The sequence below is a fragment of the Dermacentor albipictus genome, chromosome 1 (genome assembly GCF_038994185.2).
Source record: "Dermacentor albipictus isolate Rhodes 1998 colony chromosome 1, USDA_Dalb.pri_finalv2, whole genome shotgun sequence".
Classification (NCBI taxonomy): Eukaryota; Metazoa; Arthropoda; class Arachnida; order Ixodida; family Ixodidae; genus Dermacentor; species Dermacentor albipictus.
In genome coordinates, this window is record NC_091821.1 from 158,473,029 (window position 1) to 158,500,683 (window position 27,655).

The 27,655-nt window shown below is 43.4% G+C and overlaps 1 protein-coding gene across 1 annotated transcript in view; it reads right to left on the minus strand.

Annotated features, from left to right (window-relative positions):
* The window catches only part of LOC135910629 (inactive peptidyl-prolyl cis-trans isomerase FKBP6-like), a 64,274-nt gene that overhangs the window by 2,893 nt on the left and 33,726 nt on the right, over positions 1 to 27,655 (minus strand). The window contains exons 4-6 of the mRNA XM_065442643.2: positions 20,215 to 20,345; positions 14,503 to 14,755; positions 6,841 to 7,271 (exon numbers count right to left, since the gene is read on the minus strand). Coding sequence (XP_065298715.1) covers positions 6,841 to 7,271; positions 14,503 to 14,755; positions 20,215 to 20,345 — 815 coding nt within the window. The remainder of the gene's footprint in view (positions 1 to 6,840; positions 7,272 to 14,502; positions 14,756 to 20,214; positions 20,346 to 27,655) is intronic.

Consider the following 27,655-nt stretch of genomic DNA (forward strand, 5'->3'; position numbering starts at 1 on the left):
TAGCCTTGCATTTGTTTTTTCGCAGCAAAATCCTGTTGATACATTATTTAGGGAACCATGGAAAAAGAAAATATGATCACAGAAAACTTAACATCCAATAATTCCTGCCCGACAGCACTGTTGATAACGAGACAGAAATAACTCACACATAAAACCTTATTTCAGGTGGAATAAAAAGCTGACAAACTATTGGGAAAACCCACAATAAAGCTTGTTAGTGCTTCATTATGTTGTAGTGGTCATAGCTGTGAATCACACTAAATGAAGTGTAAAATTTCCATCTGGCGCTTAGGTCAAATCATCAATAACTAACTTTTTGAGCCCTCATAGCACTTTCTCAGTTTCCGTGCATCCTTGTATATATCGAAGTAACCGTGCAAGGTGTTCTTCATCACGAAACCCCTGCAGATGTGGGTTACCCCTTGCCTTCATTCAGAGCCTATTAGCTGTTAACTTCGTGAGCCGTGCTGAGATCGCAGTGCGACAGGAATCTGAGCATGGCGATTGCAATCCCTCTGAATCGCACGAAGGGTTCTGGCGACTGTTTTCAGCCACGACAACAGCAGTCAATGTAGACACTGCTAATGGATGATGCTGCATTTGTGATGTGCCGCGGAAGATCTTGGATATAACAAATGTTAATAAAAACTTAAAGAGAAGCAAATACGCATGGCTCTATGGAAATTACACAGGACTGGTGCTTCAGAGCGTAAAAGCCAAGAAAACGTAACAAACAGGAATGTATCAATGAGGTTGTGCTGCAGTTTTATTTTCTATGCCTGCCTTAGCACTGGCACCCAAAAGGGCAAGAAAATGGTTTGCAGTTAAGATTTTTGTAAATCTACAAGCAATGTAAGTCAGACCACTAAAAAAAAAATTGTGAATATCTGTTGGCGTCAAAGTGACGCCCATGCTATGTCGGAAAGCAGTAGCTTTGCTAATGTAAAAATGGGCCAATTCCTTTTATACAGGGAGCATTTGTTTTTACGCATTGTAGCAAGCACCTGTATCCTTTTTTACTGCCTTCTTTAGGCTTGTGAAGCAATGGCTGTCAGGTCAGGGAGCTGGAGAAGCCTCATCATGCTTTATTATTGCATTAAATCAGCTTTTCTGTGCAAGCACAGTGGTCTAATGTGTGTTCAACTGCTGAAGCCTCCACATGCTTTGTTCAGTTCCTTTACAGTGCTGCACAGTAATGTGAAGCGTTGCACTATATTGTACACCAAAGAATTAGGGCACCAGGGTGTCTAGCAAGTTGACATTTTGAAATTCCCTGAGTTTTGCAGGTTTTCCCTGAGTGTCGTTGCAAAATTCCCCGAGTGACACAGAACTTCGTTTTATGTCAAGACAGGTTGACACCATGTCGCTCGATGCTGCCACTCTCTAGTAAGTATGGTAAAAAAAAAAACGACTTAATACAGTTTGAATTGTAAGGACTAGTGTTTATTTGATTAAAAAAGAAAAGAGAAGGGCAGGGTTAGTAAAATGCACAGAAAATAAGATATCTTAAAAAAAAAGGTAAATACCATCGCAAATCGAGTCGTACATTTTCAAATATGAATAAAAAGGAGATGCATACAGAAGCAAATATTTTCGAATATGAGCAATTTCTGTCAACTGATAGCAAGCTCATTGGTATGAAGCCTGAAATTTCTGAGAAGTGAGATTCTCTTTCAACAGTTGGTAAGTAAACCTCAACTGTCCTGACATACTCTCAGCCCACGCACAACCCCTCAGTGTTGTGTTTCACTGCTTTAAAGAGTTTATTTTGGTTTGGATGAGGGACACCTGCATCTTGGCGTCAGCCAACATTTTGTTTTTTGAGCTCAAGCTCCTCCAAAGAAGCTGCGGGTCACTTCCTTTCCCGTTCATTCCTCAATGCGTAGGTCGTTTCTGTTTTCATCCTTTTGCCACGTGTTCGCTCCATGGACCATTTGAAGCATTCTCTTAGTCAGTTGTACAGTCAATGTCAGATTTTTCGAACTCCCTAGGGGCCGCGAAAACATCCGAATCAAGCAGTTCGAAAAAATGAATGCATGTCTTTTACTGCCCTTACAGGGCCCCTGACTAGGCCACATAGCAAATTTCAGTTATACGCTCGAGGTTGTTACGTGCCCTCTAGGGAGCGTTCTGCTGTGAGAATTTTTTTAATTGGTTCATTGATACCCGAGATAGAAATATTTCAGTGCTGCAAACCCACGATTTCAGGAGGCGAGGGCCACTGCCAAGTGAGACACTCTTTCCACTTGCCCGGTCTAGCCTCTGCAATCTGCTATACCGGAGCCCGAGGATTGCGTGACGCATACATCACGGGCCTGCCTTCTTTTTTTTTTTCCGTTGCTTTTCTTGCTGTGCGGTGCACTTCTGCTGATGGCGTCACATGCGAGCTGTTCCGTTTGTCTCGTTTCGTGCAGCACACAATTTTGCGTGCTGTGCACGAGAACGGCTTACTAGTGGTATAAGCCAGTGCTACGTGAATACTGAGGAAGATGCAAGCGGATCATAGAGCATGATCGCACGATCGAACCATTGTAGAAAATAACATACTTTCGTTGTCTGCGCACGCGACTGCACGACATGGGAACATGCAGACGAAACGGAAGTACATCTCTCTTGCAGCGGTGCAAAGTAGCACAAGAACACGCGGACATTCGGTTTGTGTGCTTTATTACTTCTCTAAACTTTAATTCGTGAATTGAAGCAACAGATTACACAAATAACAAACATTGCCTTGAATAATCCTCGAAGTCACGTGTCACTACGAGCGACGTCCCAGCAGTACGATGTACGTAGGCGTACTTGTGCGATTATGTCCGCTCTCCAACTGGGAACACGGTGCCCATGAGAAGGGCAGAGACAGCATTCGGTTTAAATTTCAGCTCTTTCCATGGCGCTTAGCGATGTAATAGTTAGCAGACACAATCGTTAGCGTGCATAGTATGAACGGCACTTGTCAGCTCAAAATGGCCAGACTTGGTGCAGGGGCCCTTTAAAGGGACACTAAAGGCAAAAACTAAGTCAACGTGGACTGTTTAAATACCATTCCAGAAACCTCGCAACGCTTGTTTCATGCCAACAAAAGACTTAGTTAACTAGAAAATTGCATCTGAAGGACCTGAATACCTTTTTCGAAATTCAAATCTTCCACCACCCAACCAGGCGAGAGGTGACGTTGCATACGCCATCACCGCTCTTTGCTGTCGTTGGTGAGTAAAACGGCACCCAACAGACGGCGGTACCGAGCCAAGACAGAGCGGTGGATTCGCTGCTGCAGCTGCTTTTTGGTCAAGTGGCGTAAACCGTTCGGGCATCCCACGACATCACACGGAAGTCAAATTCTCTGCTACTTGCAGTTTGTGTGAGTTTCTCGAGCCAGCAGAACCAGCGCAGCATTACTACTGAAATGCAAAAGCGTGGGCAGCGTGGAGTTGAGTGAAAATAAAACCTTTCGACCGCCCGCGTCGTTGTCAACAACAAATTCAATGAGTTATTTTTTCTAAAAATTTAATAGAACTGGACAAGTAACATTTTACTTCATCTTATATTACAATGCAAGGATGATTTTTGCAACGAGTTGTTGAGTACTAGTGACAGAATTTAACTAAGGAGTGCTTTCGTCATTGGGCAAGTACTTGAATGTTCCTGGGGAGTCTTTAATCATGTCCTGCATTTACCTCAATTTCTCGATTATAAAGACTCTGTTCACTATAATATTGACGCCTTAGAAATTTTCGAGCACAAATCTATCATTTTAGCTTGACTTAATGTTTGCCTTTAGTGTCCCTTTAAAGGCACATTCACACCGAAGGCGGAGCGGACAGGCGGACAAGCGAATCCGGCCAAGCAACCGCGGATTTTCCGCTTGCGGAAAATCCGCGGCCGCTTGGCCGGATTGCGCTTGGACCGATTTTTTCCGCGCGGACAAGTTGGCCCTTTGGCCGCAGCCAATCGGAACCCGACACTGAGGAAGCGCTGGTGAACGAATGTAAACGAATGCCTTTCTCTGGGCTTTTCGCTTTTGTTCTTGAAAAGTGTCAAAACGGCAAGTTGGGCCAGTTGGTTGGGATTTATAGTAAGGTTTGTTATAGCGCAACACAAGATAAGGACAAAAGAAGGTATAAAACGACGACACGGCGCCGTGTCGTCGCTTTATGCCTTCTTTTGTTCTTGTCTTGAGTTGCGCTGTAACATATCTTGAAAAGCGACTACACAAGTGGCAAGTAAAATGCCAACGATCTCGTCTTCTTCATCTGAGCTCATCATTTTGCAGAAGTAGATAGCGGACGGGAGCGCGCCAACCAACGACGAAAAAAAAAAATATCGAAAGTGCGCGTACAAACCCAAAGTGCCGCGAGATGGCGGCACGTCCCTGAAATTGCTAAAGATATTGCGAGATGCCCCGCCTTCCCGGCGGCGCGGACTGCCAGACAACGCGGCTGGTCTGAACAGGCGCGGGCGCTCGCTGCCTCGCCGCTTTGAAAATCCGCTTGTCCGCTTAGACACTCCGCTTTCGGTGTGAATGTGCCTTAAGGGCTCAAATCGCCGCAGGCACATCCGAAAAACCTCGGGAGGCCTGCCACTACACCAATTAGGCATATCGGTGCTCGTACTGTGACAGGAGATGGCGGGTGCACGCGTGTACAATTAAGGAATACATAGTGTGTCCCATGACAATTGTCCCCTTACCACGCTTGTTATGCTTCACCGCAATATTTTCGCGTATGGTTCACCACGCAGCATTGCTGTACTGAGGCGAAGCTGACTTTCGGAAACCGGCATTACGCAACGCGCCGTGCTTTCCGGGCTTCGAAACAAATCGCGAGGACCATAAAGGCGGAGTGAGTGCCGTTGCTGACAGCGGCGAATTCTTTCAATTAAAAAAAAAAACGGCACAGAACGGCAAAAAGTTTAATAGCGAACGTCGAAGCAGCTAGGCCTAGCGTTGCCGCCGTGGTGGCTACGGCTGCCAGCAGATCTGCGTGCGAGAACGCCAGTTCGAAGCGGTAAGGTAATCAAATTGGAAGCGATGGTGGTGACTGATTATTGCTCTTTCGGACCGGCGGTCACGGCAAAAAGTCCGAAAACTCGGATGGCGAAAGGTTCTCGCGCCCGAAATTTCAGACGTTCTTATACATTGACTCTACGGGGGACGAGGTGGCGCCGCACAACCGCCCGAATTTTCAGGCGTCCGGAAAGTCTGTTGTTGACGGTACACTGGCATCTCCTCCAGTGGACGACACGGCGTCAAAGAGGATTCGTTACGATTCCTCTCTACTGCGACTTTTGTTCCCTTTCAACAAAATTACAGCTCATTTTCCCTGATAGAAGCGCAGCTTTCCCAAGTTTTTTTCCCTGAGTATCTCCAGACTTAAAAATCCCCGAGAATTCCCAGTTTTCCCCGGTTGGTAGACGCCCTGGGCGTCTACCAATGGTCAAAATGGACCAATGGACCAGGGATGGTCAAAATGTAAGAGATTAGACAGCTAATCAAGCTGCAGTAGAAGGTTGGTCTGAAATCGAGGGCGAAAATGAAAACCTCCCATGACAGGAATGATTGCTTGTAATAATTTGTAGATACACTGTTGAAGCACTGATGGATAAAAGCAACCCATAGTGGAAGTTGCACTTGATATTAATCAAACACAATTATCAAAATTACATGCACTCATGAGCATCTACCATTGTTTGATACATTTTTAGAACAGTCTATACGTGGGATTGGAAAATTGACAACCCAAGAGAAGCTTCCGTGTCTTCACTGCTTCTGTCATTGAAAAATTATGTTGCAGAGTCGACCAAAGCGCAAATTTGGCGTAATTCTATTCCAGAAGTGCTAGGAGCACTGGAGGTTAGTTGGAACAATTTTATCAATTTCTATATAGGAACGGTAACAAAAGAGTTAAACCACAGCTCATGGTTTCCCCATACCAACAATACTGCTGAACGTCACAATATCACCTTCAGGCATTAATTAATTTTGTTCATCAAAAGTTTAGATTCACCACATTTTTCTACATCTTCCGAATTTTGAAAAACATAAAGCTACAGAACGAACTAAGAATTTTTGATTCTTCAGCGAGTTTAGTCAAGTTAACAGAATGTGGACTCCAGGCAAGAACTCGACAGGAATGTCAGATAAGAAAACATCAACTAGGCATTTCTTCTCCACCAGGCGTCGAAAGCACCTGTCTAGCCACTTGAAAGATATGGCTGAGGTAAAACATTGTGAAAAACAACGAAAGAAGTGAATCCACTATGTGATAACATACTGAAACCAAGAGTAAAACACTCAGCCATTAGCTTTCCAACTTGTCTCACTAAAACACTTCACAGATTTACAAACTTACAGTACAAGTCAAATCAGAAGTGTCTCAAGTGGTATGCGAGACATTTACATCACTATTTTTGCTTTTGATGCACAATACTCCTCGCAAGTCGTTTGCAGCACTGCTGCAGGTATGAGGCATACACAGGCAATATCCTTGCGCAGTGGAATATAGTTCCAGGAGTAGCTGTTTGGTTAACGGGGCGAGATTGGAGACTTGTTTTTGCTTGGTACATCATACAGCCATACGTGACATATTAGGGCCTTTGCGCATGCACATCATGTACAGCTAATTCAACAGCCACTGAGCAGACGATGTGGTGCGGATGAAAACACCTCGAGGGAGGAGTCCTGCAGCTTCCGACAGTGCTATAAACGACTTGTGAAATGAAGTGTAGCTTGGCATGCATGATTGTGCACACAGCACTTGAAGGGGCTATATATGCCTGCTTCAATGGTTTGCAAAAAGACACTGGATTTAGCTGCCACTGCTTGGAAAAATGGTGGTGAGTTACCTGCACATGTCACTCTCTTTAGTGAAGAGCTGCCTTTTCAAACAGTCTATGTCGCGCAGCTGTTGTGCAACATGTGTTGAGTTTGGTTGCTTTTGGAGAGCCTTCCGCAGGTATTTAGCAGCACTATCAAATTCACCAGTCATCTTGAGCCCTACACCAACTCGGTAGAGAGCACGAGCATCGTCAGGATGGCTCAGCAGTGCTCGCTTCCCATATGTAATAGCTGCCTCTGCTTTGCCTGTCTTGATGAAACACAGCGAGACATTGTTGTAAAGCATAAGCAGCACTTCAGAACGTTCGTTGTCTTCTGCCTCATTGCTTGTCCGTGCATCTTCCAAGGCTCTTATAGCAGACATGTAGCTCCTGATTGCGTGGTGATGTTCACTCTGCTCAAAGAAGGTGTTGCCAATTCGCCTTTTGGCAATACACCTCTGAAACAAGAGGAAAAGAGAGTAATACACTAAAAATGAAACAACCATTAAAAAATAAACTAAAAACCAATTTCACACCTTTTTTAAAAAAATTGCATAGCTCCAAGTGGGTTGTCATTTAATGCTATAACTACATCCTTATATTTACACACATTAACCTGAGAATTTTGAGGGGAAGGGTTAGGCCCATAACTCTGCCTATGCCACTGCAGCAACATGCACGAATGTATACTTCAATGTGTCCTGTCTACAATACACTCACTGGTTCCAGTTATATAGTTTTTCAAGTTGAAACTATGCAAGCCTGTTATAACTATGCTTTTATGACTTTTTAAACATAGGTATGCAAATTAACACGTGTAAATTAAGGGAACTCAACTGAAAGCTTCGAGGATCTCTATTCAATAAACAAGAGTGCAAATCTGCTCTGAAGATTTTTCTGGAACTCTTTTCCCTCTGAAGCAATGGCACGGGAAATGTGGACTGACACAGCATGCTTCAGAGGTGCAGCCTTTCCAACCTAACGTTTTGGTTGCACTTCTCTAAGCACGCTCAGGTACACTCTTAAGAAAAATTACACCCTTTGGGTACTATCTTGCCGCACAACAATAAACGTCATCTGTTTTGTCTGCATTTCCTTTCTTGAATGCTGCGAGCCCAGTACTTCCAAGTCACAAATGGCATGTGCGTTATCAGCATGACAGAGCATTCTCGACAGGAATGTAGCGAGCGCAGCGTTTTCAAGAAAGGAAACACAAGCAAGACAGATGACAATTATTGTTGTGTGGTAAGTATACACCCCAAAGGGTGTACATTTGTTTAAGAGTGTGGTATGAATGCCCAATAACCCCATAAAAATAACATGAACAAATATTGCAAAAATATTCTGATTAGCTGATGCTAGGCAATGAATGCACACTACATGCACACAAACTTCTAAGAAAGGTAGTACAGTAGAATCTCAGACATGACAGTTATATCTGGATGGCTATGGATTATGAAAGATGAGACGAGAGACATCGGACGCCATGGTGAGAGGTTGACATGCTCTGGTCTACTCCATGTTAGGAGTGCTGTTCATTGTGTAAGCAGCGAACAGATACCTCGGGAGCGTTAGCAATTACATAACACGCCGCCATACTACTGGCAAAAAAAAATAATAATAAAATCAGATTACTACACGAGGAACCTAGAAGGAATTCTGACTGGCCTTTTCAAGCATGTCTTCTTTGGGAGTTCTTGCGATTGCACAGTTCTCGGGTATGAGGTACAGTTAGGCAGAGCTCTTGGGTGTGAGGAATGGCGTGGCTCATATTCTTTTGTTGACTCAACAGAATAGTAGTCTTCAGGTGTTGCCTGGGGATCCAAGTAGCGTTGCACTCATAGGTGGTCGGTTGCACATGTACGCTTGACCACTGGCTGCTCTAACAGTATGCTTCCGTGGCTCTGGGCCTACCTGCGTTCCGACTGCTTTCTCCCATTTCTTTCCATGCGAAAACCACACCGGCAGGTTCTTGTCTAACAGAGGCAAATTTCAAGCATACTGGTCAGCGTGCTTGTGCTGTGCCTGCTGCCTTGTTTGAAGCTTTCTCTGGAGCACCTTATGCGGGTAGTGCGGTAACAAATTACTGGGATGGGCTGGAATAAACATTCTTATCCTTCTTCCCATAAGCATCTCTGTTGGGGTCAGGAGGCCATTCACTGGATTTGCTTTATGGTTCATCAGCACCACTAAGAGTTCCTTGCCTTTGGACAGTGCTTTTGACTGCCCATTTTACAAGGGAAAATAGGTGATGTGGGTTTGTAGACAATGTCTCATTGCTTGTTGAAGTTTATGAACCTAGTGGAATCGAATGGAGGGCCTTGATCACTCATGACTTCTGGAGGTATGTCGAAGCGTGCATACATATTCTTGAGCACTACGACAGATGAGGCTAAAGTTGTTGACATCTTTTTGACCTCCACAAACTTAGAATAGTAGTCGACTAAAAGCAAATAAGTAGCACCATTGTGGTGGAAAAGGTCCACTGCCATTTTCTCCCACTGACATGTCAGTAGTTCTCTGTCAAGGAGTGGTTCTCGCTGGTTAGCTCGCTGATGGTATTGGCAGACCTCGCAGTTAGATATCACCTGCTCAATGTCCTGGCTTATTCTGGGCCAGTAGACACTCTGGCGAGCGGTATTCTTACATGAGACTATGCCTTGATCGGTCATGTAGAAGTTGGGAGTACATCCTTTAGGCATGCCTGTGGCACAACAAGCCGTTCACCATAACAGAGAAAGCCATCAGTTGTGTACAGTTCGCTTTTGATTAAATAGTAGGGCTTCACTGTTGCGGGAACTTTTGAGATCTTGTCAGGCCAGCCTTTCTGGATGTACGAGGCTACACATTGGAGTGCACTATCAGTGGCTGTGCAGTGTCTTATCTCAGATGGCTTTGGAGTTGAAACTTGCACCAATCTATAGGCTAGAACCTGATACTCTTGGTCCGAAGTCTTAATGGTCTCTGCTAGATCAGGCGCTCGAGACAGCATGTCTGCAACTGTCAGGTGTTTACCACATTGGCACACCAACTTCACAGTGTAGTGCTAGAGTCTAAGTAGGCATTGTAGCCTAGGAGATACAGTGGAAGTCCTTACACTGAAGACCAATGAGAGGTTTGTGATCAGTCTCAACCACAATGCTGCAACCCCGGATATAATAGTGAAACTGTTCGCGGGCTAGCACTGCAGCTAACAGTTCCTTCTCAATTTGCACACAGCGCTGCTGTGCTGGCATGAGTGCTGCAGATGCATAGGCTACTGGGTGTCCATCCTGAAGGAGGACGCTGTCAATTCCATAGGCACTTGCATCTGTGGATATGGCAATAGACTACACAGGGCCGAAGTAGTGCAACACTGGTGCTGTTGTCAGCTTGCAATTTGCACACAGTGCTGCTGTGCTGGCACGAGTGCTGCAGATGCATAGGCTACTGGGTGTCCATCCTGAAGGAGGACGCTGTCAATTCCGTAGGCACTTGCATCTGTGAATATGGCAATAGACTACACAGGGCCGAAGTAGTGCAACACTGGTGCTGTTGTCAGCTTCCTCTTGATCTCGTTGAATCCATCTGACATCTTAGGAGTCCAGTGCCATGCAACATCAGACTGTTCTCGAAGGGGCTGTCTTAGTTCAAAAATTCTGGACGAACTTCATGAGGCATGTTGCCATTCCCAGAAAGCAAAGACACTCAGCTTTGCTAGTTGGTGCTGGTATAGCATTGACGGCCTTTGAGACATTCTGGACGAACTTCATGAGGCATGTTGCCATTCCAAGAAAGCAAGGACACTCAGCTTTGCTAGTTGGTGCTAGTATAGCATTGACGGCCTTGACGTCGCTGGAATCAGGGGTGATGCCCTGCTGTGTGAACTGATGTCCTAGGTAGGCGACTGATGGCAAACCAGTTCGAGTTTGTCATAGTTCAGTTTGAGGTTGTTAGCTCGTGCCATGCTTAGTTTATGCAAGTGAGCTACATTTTCATAAAGTGTTCTTGATGCAACCAAAATATCATCAAAGTATGGCGTTACAAGGCCTTGACATTCAAAGATATTGTCACCTGCTTGCTGTAAAGGTTCAGGGGCTGTACTGACGCCAAATGGTACCCGGAGGAACCTCTAGTGTCTCCAAAGTGTGGCAACTGTGCATTAATACGGGCTGTTTTTGTCAAGTGCTAGCTGCCAAAAAGTGCTTTCAGCATACAAACGGGAACACTGCGCACACACTTAGTCACCTTCTGGAACTGGAATGTGATAGTGATGTCGCTTCACTGCTGCATTTAAGTTCCTTGGGTACAGACGTATTTGTACACTTCCCATCTTTCTTGGTGATAATGACAATAGGATGCACCCAGTCTGTTGGTTCCATCACACGCTCGACTATTGTTGAATTCCAATGGCAGAGTCGGAGCAAGCTTTCCTGCTTGTTTCGGAGCAAGTTTGTTCCAATGACAGAGTTAGGGCAGGAGTAAGGTGTTCCAATGAGAGAGTCGGAGTGGATTCAGAGCGGGAGTCACTCCGGGGAGCAGAAAAAGATGCTCCGCCAAAATCGGCGGAGTGGACCGGAACTCTGCGTGACGTATTTCCTTTACCACGTTTGCCTGCTGGGAGTCGCCACCGGTCACGGCACGTGAGGAAGCAAAAGCTGCTGCACGCTTGGCGAGATATCCATTCCGCACTTTTGAAAAAGCAACAGGTGAACGGCGCTGAAGAGACAAGTGACTGGTGCGGCAGTGCTGGGAGACAACAGCGGAAGGAAATGACAGCACCTAAGGTATCCTGGGTAACTCGGTGATAGAAGTTCCGCTTCCGCCTTGCTCTGGCGGCGCAGGTTGTGTTCCACTCGCGGATTTGGAGGCGTTGCTCTGCGCCAGAGTCAAGTGCTCGCTCGCGGAGTCCGTCGGCTGCTCAGACTCCGCCATTGGAATTCAACATATGCCATTTTGTTCCATTCATTCAAGCTCAGCTGTTAACAGTCTTTTCTAGTGCACTTGGCACACAGCGCGGGGCAGTAACTGTAGGCTTTGTGTCTGGCTGGACGTTTATGCTGTAGTCTCCTGGTAGCCCGCCAATGCCTTTAAACAGATCAGGAAATTCTCGAAGCACGGCTTCAAGCTGTTGAGAAGCTGGAGGGCACAACTCTTCTACTGCTTTGATGTTCCCGACTCTCTGCACCAAGTTTAGTGATGCGCATGCAGCTACTCCAAGTCTAGGCTTGAGCCTTTCTTTGACCAGCAAGAATTTTAGACATCTGTGCTTGTTTTTCATTGAGCAAGAGAGCTCACACTCATATTCAATGTTGAGTTGCTGACCTAGGTAGGTTGTGACCTTAGCTTTTGTTGTCACAGTTGGTTGAGGCTTCCATTTCAACACTAGCTGCTCAGGGAGAATGTTCACATCAGACCCTGTGTCAAATTTTAAGTTCACATCGTGTCCATTCACTTCGACCCTTTAGAACCAGTCTGATGATGCACTTTCTACAATGTCCACTGTGGGGCTTCCCAAGAAGAATTCCTGGTTGGAGACATCACCTTGGTCGGCACCAAGCATCCAAACTTTCCTCTGCATTGTTTGTTGCTTCTGATGGCAACCACCCACATAGTGTCGGAACTTCCCCCATGCATAGCAAGTATAGCCGAAGATGGGACACAGTCGGGGCTCATGTATGGTTCCACACCTGCCGCATGTATGCTGAAGCACTGTTTCTTTGGGATGAATGTTCCTTCCATGAAACATTGGTTGTCTTCTCAGCTGTTGCTCGTCAGCTTGTCGAAATTGCTTGCCTTTTCTGTTGAAATTGTCCACAGTCGCTTCTTGTGCATCCACAGTCGCTTCTTGTGCACCTGCAGTTGTTGCTAGTGAAAACAGGCTGCTTGGAAATTTCCGCAACTTTAAACATAGCGACGATTTTCTCCAGAGTGAAGTCTCTCTAGCGGAACAGCCTCTCTTGTAGTGCTGCATCGCGAATGCTGATGATGATCCTGTCACCTAGAAGGCGATCATGCTTGTCACCAAAGTCATACCTTGCTGCTTGATGCTGAACTTCAGAAATGGACCTGTCAATCGGCTGTTTTTTTTTTTCTGACACATGTTGTTGAAGATGCTGTTGCTAGCGTCAAGTTTTTGTACGGACGGTATCTCTCGTCCAACTGTGCAAGAATTTCTGCTACTATGTCGGTTCTCTGCTCACCTTTAGCCGAGGAAGGAAAATGAAATGTCTCCATGATTTTCTGTGCTGTTGGGACCAATATGTGAAGTAGCAGTGCTCGCCTTGTTGCTTCTGGCTTTGCGCTGTATTTGCACGCTGTTTTGTGAAGCTGATATGCTTTCCAGTCCTACCACGCTTCTGCAGGATTGTCCGGCTCAAAATGCTTAGGTGGCTGAATGAGCAGAGTGCCATGCTTAATACTGAGGTGCCGTGTCACTAAGGCACCGAAGAGCTGCTATGTTACATTACTTCTGACACCATATTATGTCTGGATGGCTATGGGTTATGAAAGATAAGACGAGAAACAGCGGACACCATGGTGAGCTCTTGATGTGCTCTGGCCTACTCCATGTTGGGAGTGGCGTTTATTATGTAAGCAGCGAAGAGATACGTAGAGGAGTGCTAGCAATTAAAAAACAATGACAACTGTTGATACAGATTGTAGTAAGGGCCACAGCTTATTGTACACTCCAGGTTACGATGGCTTAAGCTAAATGGGTCAGGTTTTGGGAATAATGCACTGGACTGGTCCATGCTGAACAATTTGAACAAGTAAACTATGAATGGGGACAAATGGCACTGTGAGGCATAGCGTCTAGGTGTTGCTGAGATATTTGGAAAAGGCCAGTAACAGTTCACACACAACAGCACTGTGAAAAACAGAAGCTAAACTGATCCACTGCCATTGCCAACACAACACAGCACCTAAGTTTTGCCAAACATTTCTGTCTGTAGATTGCCTTTTAACACCTCTTGGGCTCCATTATTGTACTCAGATCAATGCACTCTTCATGAATCACTGAAGACAGCAAGTTCCTGCTTTGCACATGTACACTATGCCTTGTGCTCTGACAAGGCGTCAACACAGCACATGGCACATGCCCATCATTCAAGGACTCTGAAAAGTTGCACATGTATAAACCACTTTTGTCAGCCGAAGTGGGAGCTCAAACACAAACCTCATGGCTCCAAAGGTGAAAAGCTGCCACATTAAAATTCAGTGACGATGCAGCAGGTAGTACAATTCTAAAACAGTATATTAACTTACCTTAGTATGAGAGATAGGTACCAGAAGCAACACAAACATACAGCTCCATTCAAGAACATGCACCGCAAACTGCTTTGGAGCTATAAAAAAAATTTATGCACGCTTTTTTTTTGTTCATTATGCAAAAAAGAAGTGAGGCGTGCAGACAGGTGGACAACACGAACGCCGACTATCAACTGAAGGGCGTACTGAGTGCTCCCTTTGCCTCAGTGCTCCCTTCAGTTGATAATCGGCGTTCGTGTTGTCCACTTCTCTACTTTTGTGTCCTGTCTGCACGCCTCACTTCTTTTTTGCATAATGAATCCTTACCAACTAGCTCAGCCGTCTGTCGTTCTTTTTTTTTTTGGCTTCATAGGTTGCTCAACTTTCGATTTCAGGCGAAATATATTTTTTGCAAAAGAGTGAAGACATAAAATGTGCCCTGTTCACTCAAATACTTACTTCGAGAAGTTCAGTGAAGGGCATGCGTCGCTCGTCTCCATCCTGCATGAAGCTCTTCAGCTCAAGTTCATCCTTGGCACTAACTATAAACTGCAGTTCCACTTCATATAGGATGGTAGCATTGGCTGGAATGCGTGGTGGACAGCCCATACGGCCAAATGCATACTGTGGTGCCACAAGAAATCGTGCAATCTCCCCCTTTCGCATGGTTGCCACTGCTAGGGAGAGCCCAGGTATGATCATGTCATCCAGCCTGCAAACAACAGTCCAATGTTTCCAAGAAGCACTTTTAAGATGTATTCCCAATTGACCACTTTCAGAGATATCAGTTGCAGAGTATACCAACAGGCTAAATGATGGAGGAAGATGCCATGAAACACACCTTTCAGGCAGGTGACTCTTTATTGGCCTTAGTAATGTTCTGAACACACGAATAGAATGGGCAACAGAAATGTGATGACCTCAAAGAACGATAGCCACTTGTGGCAGAGACTTTGTCTATAGTAGTGCAACAGATGACAGACTGTAGGAAAAATGCTAGCCACAAAGCATGTTCAGCATGCTTTGCTGTGGTTTCAAATTCCAAGTTCTAAATCTCAAGCGACTTTTCAAAAATCACTCCACAGATGCTGAGACATTGCTGTTGGAAGGCCAGAAACACACTATTGTCATGGGTATATTATTTCGCTCTTTTGCCAGTGACAATTGATCACTGGACTATCACCGTTATCAAGCTATCATTCAGCAGAAGATGCACCTAACATGTACCAATATTTTTTGATGATGTTGCGGATTCTATAACGAGTCTTGTATAATCAGATGGCATGAAGTGGGCATTGTTTTGTTCTACCTATGGATGCTGCATCTGCACTCTCCAGAATAAATCTCCATATGCGTCATTGTAGCATTGTTTCGTCTAATAGTGATACCTTCAGCTATGACTGTTCGAACTAGAGAAATAATCTACTTTTTTCTTTAACGTTGTTATTGCTGCAGATGACTCCTATATTTGCATAGTCAGATGCTAACTAGCCCACTAGACTGGCCTGTTTAACTTCATTCTCATAATTGACAGCCATGTGTGCTCCAGCGAGACCCAAGTATGCTTCACGTGTCGTAACATGGAATGTAATGACAAAGGTGTTAAAGTTGTGAAAATAGAATGTGAACATCATTTTACACTAATGATAAAAAAAAAGTCTGTTTATTTTAAAGCTATTCAAAAGGTATTTAGCATTTGATTCAATTCGCCTCTAACACTACTCGATTCGGCTGCAAAAATTACTATTTGCACATCCCTGCTTTCGCTATGCCATCTGGTGCCAAGTGGTAGCTGTACAGTGCCTGAAGCAAGACATTACGATGCATAAAAAATTGTGTTGCAAAGTAATCGATTGGAAATATGGTACTGCAGCCTAATGCTAAGCTAAGAGGCAGAACTATACTTAGAACTATGCAAAATAGCCGTGCACTTAAGCAGCTTTGTTACAGTGTGCAGTACTCCAGGAATGAAAAACATCAATTTAAGGCTAACTAATGGGCATACTTTCACCTTCACCGTGTTGCAGTTCATGTGAAATCAGTGGAATTGTGGCTTATACAATTAGTCTGCACCAGCTTTACTGACCAGATTCTTGGCAACATGACAAAGTAATTCCACACATATAATGTTCTACTAAAGGGAGGGAGGTGGGTCCTTGAAAAAAAAAATTATTCAAGATATGTTGCTGAAAACTAGTGCATATATTATGTGCTTATTTGGAATATGCAGTTCATTTTTGTTTATCTTCTCTGGTTCTAATTTTATGCAAGCTTCGTTTAATTATCTTCTGCAGAGATTTGCAAAATATTAGTTCCTGATATTCCGCTAAACTCGGTACCAATGTCTTCTGTATGGTTAAAGGAATGCAGTAAGACTAACCTTATTGCTCCGCCTTACCTAGAACATGAGTTGCGAGACTTCAAAGTTAGTCACCCAAAAACATTTTTTAGAATTTCAAATTCAAACCTCGTAACTCGTGTTCTAGGTAAGGCAAAGCAATAAAGTTGATCTTACTACACTCCTTGAATCATACAGAAGCCATTGATACCCTATTTAGCAAAAACTAAGCAACAGATATTTTGCAAATCTATGTGGAAGATAAAGGAAGCTTGCATAAAATTAGAACCATAGGATACTAACGAAAAATTCAGTGCTATTCCACTCTGTGAAGGTGGATGACCAGTGAAGCTTGATTTAATATATGGTGATTACTATATTTATTGAATAAATACACATACAAGTGACTTCGTAATTCTACTGTCTTTTATTTTATTTTATTACCATAGTGATCATTGTTTTATGGTCACTATGGCAGACGGCCATGAGCTGAACGACGATGCTGGAAAGATTTTTACCAAATGTCAAGTCTATACATGACTGATAACGTGTAGTTTCTACATTGACATGTGTACGTATAGCGTTGAATGCCAAACCTATCCTCCTCGCGGTATTCAGGGTCCCGACGAGCACTGCACATATGCCTGACATTGGCGGCCCACTTGTCATTGCTAGTCTCCTTCTGCCGCTGCCGTGCCCATTCCCATTTCTGTTTGCGAAGGCAATCTTCATGAGCATGCTGCTGTTCTTCGTCAGATGGAAGGCGGCTACGTGACTCTCCAGGCCCGTCGACCAACACTTGCTCAGTGTTAGCAGCTTCCTGCTGCCTTCGCGCCCATTCCTGCTTCTACTCATGCCATCGCTCTTGGAGGGCATGCTGCTCATCCTCGGTGCGCACAATACGCATCCTACCTATAGCATGGCCAGAATGAAACTGTTGATAACATCGCTAGGCAATGCTGACATCACAGTAAAGAGGCGCACACATAACATGCACACATAACATCAGATTATAAACGTGCCTTTAGCGTTTATAGTCCGATGTTATCAGTGCACGGACAAGCGTCGCTTGATGCCTGGCACGTCGGTTTCATGGTCTATGCGAACCTCTTCTACGCATGGAGAAAAAATGGAAACCTAGCCATATACAGCTTTGCTGTAAAATGGACTGCATATTCCAAATAAGCACATAATATTACATATATAGTTTTCAGCAACATATCTCAAAGAATAAAATCTTTTTTTCAAAGACTCACCTCCCCCCATTAAGCGTGCACAATTGACAAGGGTACAAAAAAAAAACACAAAACATGTACAGTTGCTTTTAATATGAGCTGCAACGTGGTGTACATGTGCAAAAGGGCTTGAGACAGCACAACGACACTGATAGACGAAAAATTTGTGTGATAAATACCAGTTTTTTTAATGTTGTTTAGTTCTCCAATTATTCGTATGTCAGCACTGCCATGCAGTCTTGGGGCCTTCTTGAACACGGGGATTGCGTTGCAGCTTGTATTGCACGCGACTGTACATTTCACTGTTCTCTCTCTCTCTCTTCTTTTTTATGATTTCCTTCATTTATTTGTAGAGTCCGTGATAAAAAATTAGTCGCAAGTAAGTCCTTGTGTCTGTGTTTTTTTCCTTTAGTGCCCTTGTCAACTGTGCATGCTGGAATCTACAAGGAAGTGAATACAATCGAATTCATTTACAACCAGCCTTACAATTCCACAAAAAGTAGTAGCTGTACCAGTAGTTCATTATATGAGAACAGGCCCTTCATAATGTGCAAAAATTTAACGACACCGAAGCTGGCATCGGTTGTTATGATTTGAAACCACTTTGGTTAGAATATCAAATTTTATTATCTTCATTTTTGTTCACAGCTTTTTCCCGCATCTAGCAACAAACTTCCATTAAAAACGTCATTTAAAGAACGAAATGCAGTGTCATAGCTTTCTAAAAATGACACTCAGTCGGTTCCGATCGCATGCCATTTTGGAACTACGAGCATAGCCACCACCACTTTTTCTATGAAAGTTTGTGATATATTTTACTATTAGCGGGGCAAGCGTTCTTGTCGGCTGGAAGCGCAAACTACTGTGGCATGCACGCATTTTGCAATGGTCTTGCCGTCACGGGTGCAGACATATGCGTGCTGAGATCCGCAAAGTTAGGTTTTCTATGTCGCTTTAGCTGAAAAAGTATGAAATTCGAAAGGTAGAATACCACTGCAAACCTGAGCTTTTGATACAGCATAGTAACCGCTGATTCTTTACCCCTTTGCATGGCAGTGGCACGTCATGGCACGTTCACGCCAACTTGGACCGTGTGAATATTGACAGCAATGATAAGATAGCAACCCTTGAGCAACTGTTGGTCTAAATTGTCCAAATACACATAGCGCATGCGTTTCCATGTAGTGCCACATGGAGAACTGCACAAAAATTAGAGTGCCACCGTTGTGGCCTTCAAAATAGCACTGGTGAGCGCGCCAGCTATGTCGGAGGCCACCGCCACTGACTGCCTCGCTTCAAAGCACTCTGGAGACATGCCTTGAAAGCAGAGTTACCCTAGCATGGTTGAAAGCGAGTGATTTTCATTGTGGTTTTTGAAATCTATGTACGACACTTGCTCATCTCGCTGGTCGCATTTTCGTCGTGGTTGGTCTGAAGAGAGGCACACGCTGCCATGCGCCCTTCCATGCTTCTGAACTTCGCATTCGCCCTCCTTTTACCATGGCCAGGTTTGAAGTGTTCGTTGCAACAGTATAGCGCTTTTTAAGATGTTCGTTATACCTAGATGCAGTTACCATAGGCAGGGTCAGAAAATCGAAGTGCAGTGTAACGTGGTCATTATAACTGATAACTCATTATATTTGGGATCATTGTAAGTGGAATTGACTGAACAGTGTTGGTATACATAAAACACCACACACCTAACCCTGCGTTTGCAATAAGTGGCACATTGTGTTGAACTTTTATTGACAAGGGTAAAAATTATTTTCTTGCTGAGCTCCGGTATTGAGTACAAAGTTCATGGATAAGTGTCTTTGGGCAACACTGAACGAGAAGCTAGTAAGTATTATTTTTTGATTTAGAGAAGGAATATTGGATGAGGAAGAAGTTTGGCACATGACTTGTTTTCTTTTGAAAACACAGTCAGAGAAGACAGATAGATGCAAAATCTCCAGCTGCAGTGGTGTCAAATACATGATGTAAAGCAAATGAAATGTACACCTACAGGCCACAAATGAAAACTGTGTGTAAATTTAAAATGAAGCCATTGGTAGCTTGGGGTGAAGCCCACTTCCAGTTTTCTGCTTGTGTATTCTCCCTATTGCTGAAAAAGTTTCAACAAAATGTTTTTTCTTTTCTTTGATTATGCTTTTTCTTGATGTGTTTGGCACATTTAGAAAGAAAATAAATTTTTTTTCTGGTATTTATAAATGCTGCTATTAAAGGGTTAAAAATGAAGTATACTATCAATTGAACAATTCCGAGGTTTTACATGCCAAAACCATGATTTGATTATGAGGCATGCCCCAGTGGGGGTCTCCGGAAAGTTGGACAACCTGGGGTTCTTTAACGTGCACCTAAATCTAAATACACGGGTGTTTTCACATTTCGCCCCCTTTAAAATGCAGCCACCGTGGCCAGGATTCGATCCCACGGCCTCATGCATAGCAGCCAAACACCATAGCCACTAAGCAGCCACGGCGGGTAAATTTTTTTTTTTTTTTGCATTTGTTTCAGTCACAATCTACTTAGCTTATCAGTTGTGTTTTCTAGTTTCTTCAAAGGTTAATCAACAATGTGTAAGCAAGGACTACATACAAGCAGCGGAAGGTACGGCCCCGTAGTCGGGTGGAATCAAATGGTTCATCAGCCATCTCCAGGTAGGCGTTATAGTGGAAACACACGCCACTGCCTGGTGGCACCACCGGACCTGCACCTGGCCGTATTACCTGCAGGAGTATTGCTGCTTTACAGAAACATTCAGAGACAACGTCCATACACAGCCAGACTGCTCATCTTTAAATTTCTTTAAATTTCATAATGTGTGACATAACATGGTCGTGCGATGATATATTCATCACCAAAAGTGTGCTGAAATGCAAATAAGACAAGCTCAATGTTAACTGACCAAGAATAGCATGATACACAAGGGACAAGAAGGAAACACAGCATGAGTGCTTGTGTCTTGTTTCTTTCTTGCCCCTTGTTTATCATGTTATTCATTAGTATGGAATACCAACTTGTCCAGCATTCAGTACTTTCAAGTCAATGTTAATAAGGGTGACATCACAGAAAAGTGCATTTGGCTCCCTTCACGACTACTTTGAGCAAAATGATTATCTCATAGGCCGAACAATTCGAGCACCTTTGTTTAGCCCCAACAGATTCTTGAGCTTCTGCTAAGTTAGCCTGCTGATAATACAAATAAGACAGAGTTCATAGCCCTTCTAATTTGTCTGGCCAATGAAATGACAATAACAGTGCTAACTGCATGCTAGGCGATTGTTATCATAAATTCTAGTCTGCTCTTCGTTTCACATCACTACTCTACAACATGCTTGCTGAAACAGAACTTGAAATGCAACTTCTATGTCAGCTCTACTTTATTTTATACACTTCTTACTACAGTGAAACTTGTGCAGAATAAAAACACCAGATTTATTACTAACAACAATAACCACACAGCTGGCGTCACAACGATGATAAGTGCCCTTGAACTGGCTTTGCTTGCATCACCCTATAAGCATTGTAAACATTGCTTCATAAAATGTATTAGCATATCCCACAGCTCTGCTTTGATACGAACTCCCTGCTTTCTTATATTTCTCACTCATCGATCACAGTAATGAAGTTGCAATAAACATGCCACACAAAGGCTTGCCTGTGCTCATTTATCCCATGGACTTTAAAGGACTAGAGTCACTTTCCTAGATCAATCATTTCCATACAAGACGTTGTTCATCTTTGCATTTATTGTATAACATAGTATAATCAGGACTCTTCTCATTAGTATTGTACCGCTCCCCTCTATAATACCTCCGGGTCTTGAAGGTACAAATGAAGTAAGCCTTAACCATTTACACTGGGCAAATATTTTAAATTACACCTTTCTAAAGTAGAAAATAAACATAGATGGACACTGTCCATAAAGCACAGGAGAGAGCGGAATGCAGACCGTGACCTGGGTGCGCCATATAGCAATTGGAAACTAAATGTCATCAAGAGTTAAAAATAAAAAATTCCATGCAAAACTGTGATAACTGTATGTTGATAAAAATTGTTCATGCTTGTCATGAGTATTTTTCTTTATTTTGCAAAAAGAATTACTTACTCAAGATTAATTGGCTAACTTTTAATTACCTCACCTAAATGATAAGGCATCAATGCAAAAGTTGTGGAGGATGTAGAGAAATGACTGATCTAGGCATTTAACCCTTTCACTTCTCAACAGCTATATATGTCTAACAAGGACGTTGGAAGCATTATTTCCACCACAGGTATGTGTCACCATCTCATAGAAACTTAAAAAAAAAAGTTTTCTTTTAAATTTAGCAGTGCCTTATGTTGCCGCAAAAATGAATCAACATCCTTTCTCGTGCCTCCGGCCAATCTCAGTAATGCTGTCTGGTTGATTATGTTGCGTGAATTGCAGCTCCAGAAAGTGAGTAGAAGCTTTGAAACAATTTTCTTAGCGACAACAAATTGTCATTTGTTCCTAATTAGATCTTAGTGTTTTGTCATGAATTTATGCCAGCACTGCAGCATGAAGGCAGCAGACAAGGAGACGCAGTACATTTGCCTGGGCTGTGCCTGTGCCAATTGGTGCAGACCTTACTTCGAGAGTATGACAAAAAATTAATAACAGGCGTTTCCCTCCCCCCCACCTTTCTGAGCCACAGAAAGGCATCCATCCCAATCGTTCCGTAGCTTCTGGAGCAATTACGAATAAAAGTTCCTCCCCCTAAGCACAAAACATTGGGCCACGAAAAGGTTAACCCAATCTATGTTTTGTAGGTCCATACTAAAGAAAGAAAAAAGAAGAAAGTCAGTTAAATAAAAAAAAAAAGCTTCAATGAATCTACACTTCAGCAAACATAAACTGCATTTTCTAGTACACTGTGCATTTTGTGCACACTGAAAGCCAAGAATTTGTGTTTAATAAGGACCAAAGCTGCGTGCCGAAATCTGCTGCTATGCCAGTGAAATAGCCTAGCTACCCGTTCCCAGAGCAATAAGCGAAACATGTATTTGAAAAAGTTTGCATTGACTGCTTATCAATTAGATACATTATTTTTGCAAAATGGAAAACATATTCATGAATAGCTTGAACAATGGCCGTCAATGAACTTTGATTGCCATTCACACTAAACCCTGCATAATTATTTTAATTGTTGGCCACATTTAGTTGGGAGAGCTAGCATATCTACAGTTACATGAACTCCATCATGCACATCAAAACAAAGCACTCAGCCAGCCACTTTTAAAGTTTGTGCCTCCTATAAAATGCTTGATAAAGACTTTACGACTAAGTTGTTCTTCAGAGGCAGTACCCTTAAGTGACGTCTGCAGTTTTATTCAAATTATGTTATGCCAGGTTGTCAGGTAGACAAACTCCGGTTATCATATGAGTAACAAAAATGTTCCCACATAAAAGCTACATGCTCCAACAGCACTACATTGGTTTCCTTTTCACTTCACGCATGAGTTCACTTTTCCTCCCTTATATAGATGCTACGCAAGCAAAAAGGCTAAAGATCAATGCCAACGAACTTCAGTTTGAGATTGCACATTTCTGAAGTAAGAATTATAAAAAGTAATCTTTGTGTTTTGCAACAACATGGTGGCTAAATTTCAAAATTTCCATATTTTTGCATTATGAGTCAGTTCCACTATAACTCAGAAACTCAGTTTCTCCATAGCATGCACTTTTTATTAAGTTTGCCTCAAGCACACATCTTTTACGGGGTGCTATGAACACTTTATTAACAATAATTTATATTTAGACACAGCCCACGAGCAGTAGCAAACTTGGAACACCAAAGACTAACAAGCAACAGATTGTTTTTGGACCACTGACTTTTCAGCAACTTTGTTGCCAACTTTGCCTGCTTCAGGAGCTTAATTGTATAAACTTGTTCAAACCAAGTTCCCTTCTGTTGTCCTTTCCCTGTCAGAACACTTCCAGTGGAAGGTTTAAAGATCGACTAGCAAAGCCTTTTTACAAACAGAACTCATTTTTTCGTAAAACTCGACCCTTTGCAACTCAGTGCTGCTTGAAGAGGTAAAATGGAGAAGTGCACAGGAGATATCTGAGTATGCCTCTTTACTTAAAGGTATGCAGTGCAGACAACTAGAAAGTCAAAGCAACTAAGACACTGGCATTATCACCAAGTTCAAACAGTACAGCATCACGGAGGCAATGTGACCCAAAAGGTGGTTGAAGTAGGCATAACGTGCCGTGTAAACTTTTCACGTTTATGGCTGTCATACAAAGGTATCCGCAGAACTTTTTCCAGGGGAGGGGGGGGGGGGCATCCCTTGGTCGCGATGACGAGGGGGGGGGGAAGGAATGGTAGGTTAGCACCAAAGAGGCACTATTTGTGGGCTGTCTAAACTACACACATAAAACAGAAGTTAGAAACAGCAATTTAGTGCAGGGCTTGGGGAAGATACACTGGATTTTATTAATGAACAAAGAATAAAACTTAGAAGCAAAATGCAAGAAGTTACTATCACTTTTTGAAAAGGGTGATCTGTCTCACTGTGTGCGAGTTCTCAACCATGCAAACTGATCCCCAGCACACAGCACAATATGTTCACTAATATGTAACTGCAGTCAGTCAGTCTTCCTTGAATAGCAGCTGCAGACACCTCTGGTTTTCTAGGCAAATTGCGTGATGACATGGGTGATGAAGTCATTCTTGTTTCATTACACACTCTTGGTGCACACTCATCACACAAGGGCTGTCCAGCCTGTCATTTGTCATTGTTGAGCCTAACCAGGTTTTCACTCTCCTAATTGTACTGAAGGAGCGTTCGACAACATAGGTGGTAAGTGGCAAGGCCAGAGCTACCTCAATGACTTTTGCGACATTGGGGAAGAATGTCTTCGCCTGAAGCAGAAGTTCAGAGTTTGTTGTTTCTGAGGAGACCCCAGTTTTGTTGCATCACATCTCATATCCAGAGATGCTCTCTTCCTTGAAGTTTTCCATGCAGTAAAAGCTTTGAAGTTCTTCAGCAAAGACAGCAAACTCAACATGATTCAAATATTTTATGTTTGCTGGATGCAGCTGGAGAAGTTCAGAGCTCTTCACGTTGCTTTCAGAAAAGCGGCGAGCTAATAAGCAATGAGAGAGTCGAAGTAGGGCACATATATTGGCATATGGTAGTACTGCTCCAGCGATTGAATCCTGTAGTTGTCTAGGTGGGCCTGACAAGAGACTTGTTTTGGTACAGATGTCTACACGTTTAAGCTATTGGCTGCCTCACTTACTGTATTCATGATGTCAGAAAACTGCTCTTCAGCGTTAGTCTGGTGGCCACAAAAAATATTCTGTAACTCAGAGATGTGGTCGTGTACAAAATGGTAGTCCATGGATACACTTTACAGAATGTTCATAACTGGTTCCAGCCATAAGCTGTATTTCACTACAATGTGCATGCAGACGATGAGAGATGAGCTTGTTGTTGCACAGTAGAGGATGCAAGTTCGTTGCCTAGTTGTAGCATTTGAGGTTGATTCCATTGATGCGAGCTCTTTGAGTGCTTTTACTATGACCACGTAATGCTGGGAGAAGATCCTGATAGACTTCTATTTTGCAGACCATCTTGTTTCACATAACATGGGAATGTTGGGCACCAATTTTCTTCGGCACATGCTCTCACGGAAGAAGTTTATCGTTTGTTTGATGATCCCTATTGTGTTAAGAATTTCAGAGTATTGTGTTAAGAATTTCAGAGACCTCATTCAAATTGTTGATCAAGAGATTCAGTTTGCAACTTGTGCAGTGGAAGAATAAAGCCTTCGGAAGTTTTCTGTATTATTCTGCTCATTCCAGCTTTTTTTCCAGCCATTGTAGAGCAACCATCTTACCCCTGTCCAATGAGGTTCAAAAGAATCAGCCCATCATACAATAAAAAGTTTAAGATCGTAGCAGCAACGCAAGCACAGTTCAGTTGCTCCAGCTCCACAAATCCCATAAACTGCTCTCAAACGCAGACATTGGTTCCTGCCTTGTCAATGAAGTGAATGCCTATAGATAATCTGCAGCTTCGTCCCAAGGACAGAAAAAAAATTTGGGCCGAACCATTCATATGGTGGCGGATTAGCCAGCGAAGCTGTCAATCACAGACCGAGAAACTATGACCAAACTCCGGGTCCAGAAACATTCTCTTGAATTTGGAATTCACCTTGGTGAAACTCGAAGGAGGCGGCAACTCTCGCTTCTCCTCATACTCGGCTTGTTCTTTGGCCGTGTGCACAATGCATGTTCATCCCACTTTTTCAATTTTTGTTGGACTTGCAACTGTTGCAATGGTCTATCTCTACAATGCACAATCCGGTTCTTATACACCGCAGCACATGCCTTCGTGTTTTCCTGCCACAACTGCCATGCCAGTGTATTGAGGGCAAACAACAGTAGACGCAGCCGGCAGCAACGGCGACCAGCATGGGTGCACTCCTCCACTGCGCAGGTGCGGCATGCAGTGAAATCACGTGTCCTTTTTTTTTACGCCATACTATCGTTCATTGGCGTATTTGTTCACTTTACGGACGTTAGCCAGCCCCGATACCACCCCTATGAGACCATGCATACAACTCATTCATACAGGTCTATCAGGTAAACAGCTTCGCCGTAAAAGCAAACACTGTGTTAACTTCGGTCACTATTTGCTCTCTCAGAATGTCGCCACAGACTGATGATCTCGTTCTGGACTTGGACAGAAGTGTACTTAGCATTGCCAGCAGAATAAGTGAAGTGTTCCTGAAGTCGAGTATCTCCATCTTCTACCCGAAAGACAAGGAGATCATTGAAGACTCCATCATAACACTGTTTCCTGAGAATTGGTGAGTCATGCATTGTACAAATAATAATGATGCAAACTATCGGAAACAGTTTCTTGCGGCTCCTTTATGCTTGTTTGTGCAGTGCTCTGTTCAACTGCTGTACAACGGGTAGCTGCTCACCAGTCATCACATCTATAAACTTCTGTGAAGCCACCATTGCCTCCTGGTGCCATTGGGACATTACGGGATCCCTGCACGCCTCATGCATTTTTTTTCTGGTTACTGAAAGTGTGCACGATAAAACTACCTTGAAGATCCCACTGAACATTTGGAGAAAAAAATGACGCAGAAATGACAAAGGCACTTCTCACTGTAGCTGAGTACGCAAGCCAAGGGACATAATCTACCAGCCATTGGTAGCGAAAAGTCCTCTTGTCAGGTGTTACATCGTTTAAAGTCGCATGTAGCGTTTGGTGACCACGGGTTTGTAAGAAGGCACAACTTCAAACAGTCCAGGATGCCCATATGTTTAGCTTTGCCAATAAACTCTCCCAAGTCATATTCTTGAGACAAGTTAGTTGCTTTCTTGTTATTGTCACCACAATTTAATCGCAAGCAAGGAGAAAGGGAATTCTCATGGCTTACTATGTCACGGGTGCTCACTGTTGATGGAGTCCCTTTCGTGGAGTCTAAAACCTGAGTACTGTCCACTAATCAACGGTTCCATCACTCTGGTTAAAGGCTGTGACGTCACATTTCGCACTAGAAAATTCGGCCTGGCAGCTGAATAATACTCCGTCAGACAACAGCTGACGCTTGAAGAAGCGTCGGATGTCTATCATTTGGAACTGCGTAAGGCAAAGCTGGCTAGGGAGTTCCTCGTGGTTGATAGTGTTGGAAAATATACACATATTGATTAGAAGGACAATTAAATGCTCACTTTGAAAACTCAAAAGGGCTATATGCACAAAGAAAACTTATTCACAGATTAAAATACACGCTCACAACTTTATACATCTCACTCCATCTCGCTCCTGCACCTGCACTGTCAAGCAACTGCACACACACCGATGCTTGCCTCTTGTCACTCTCTCATCCGCTGTCCTGATTGTTTTCAACTCCGTTGACAGCCGTGCCATTATGAACACTGAATTAAAAACACGCAGAGACGCGCACACGTGCAGGAGCCCACTTTTCAAGAAATGCGTGTTACGTTTCTACTATGTGTGACCGGCCAAAAAGCTATGTGGC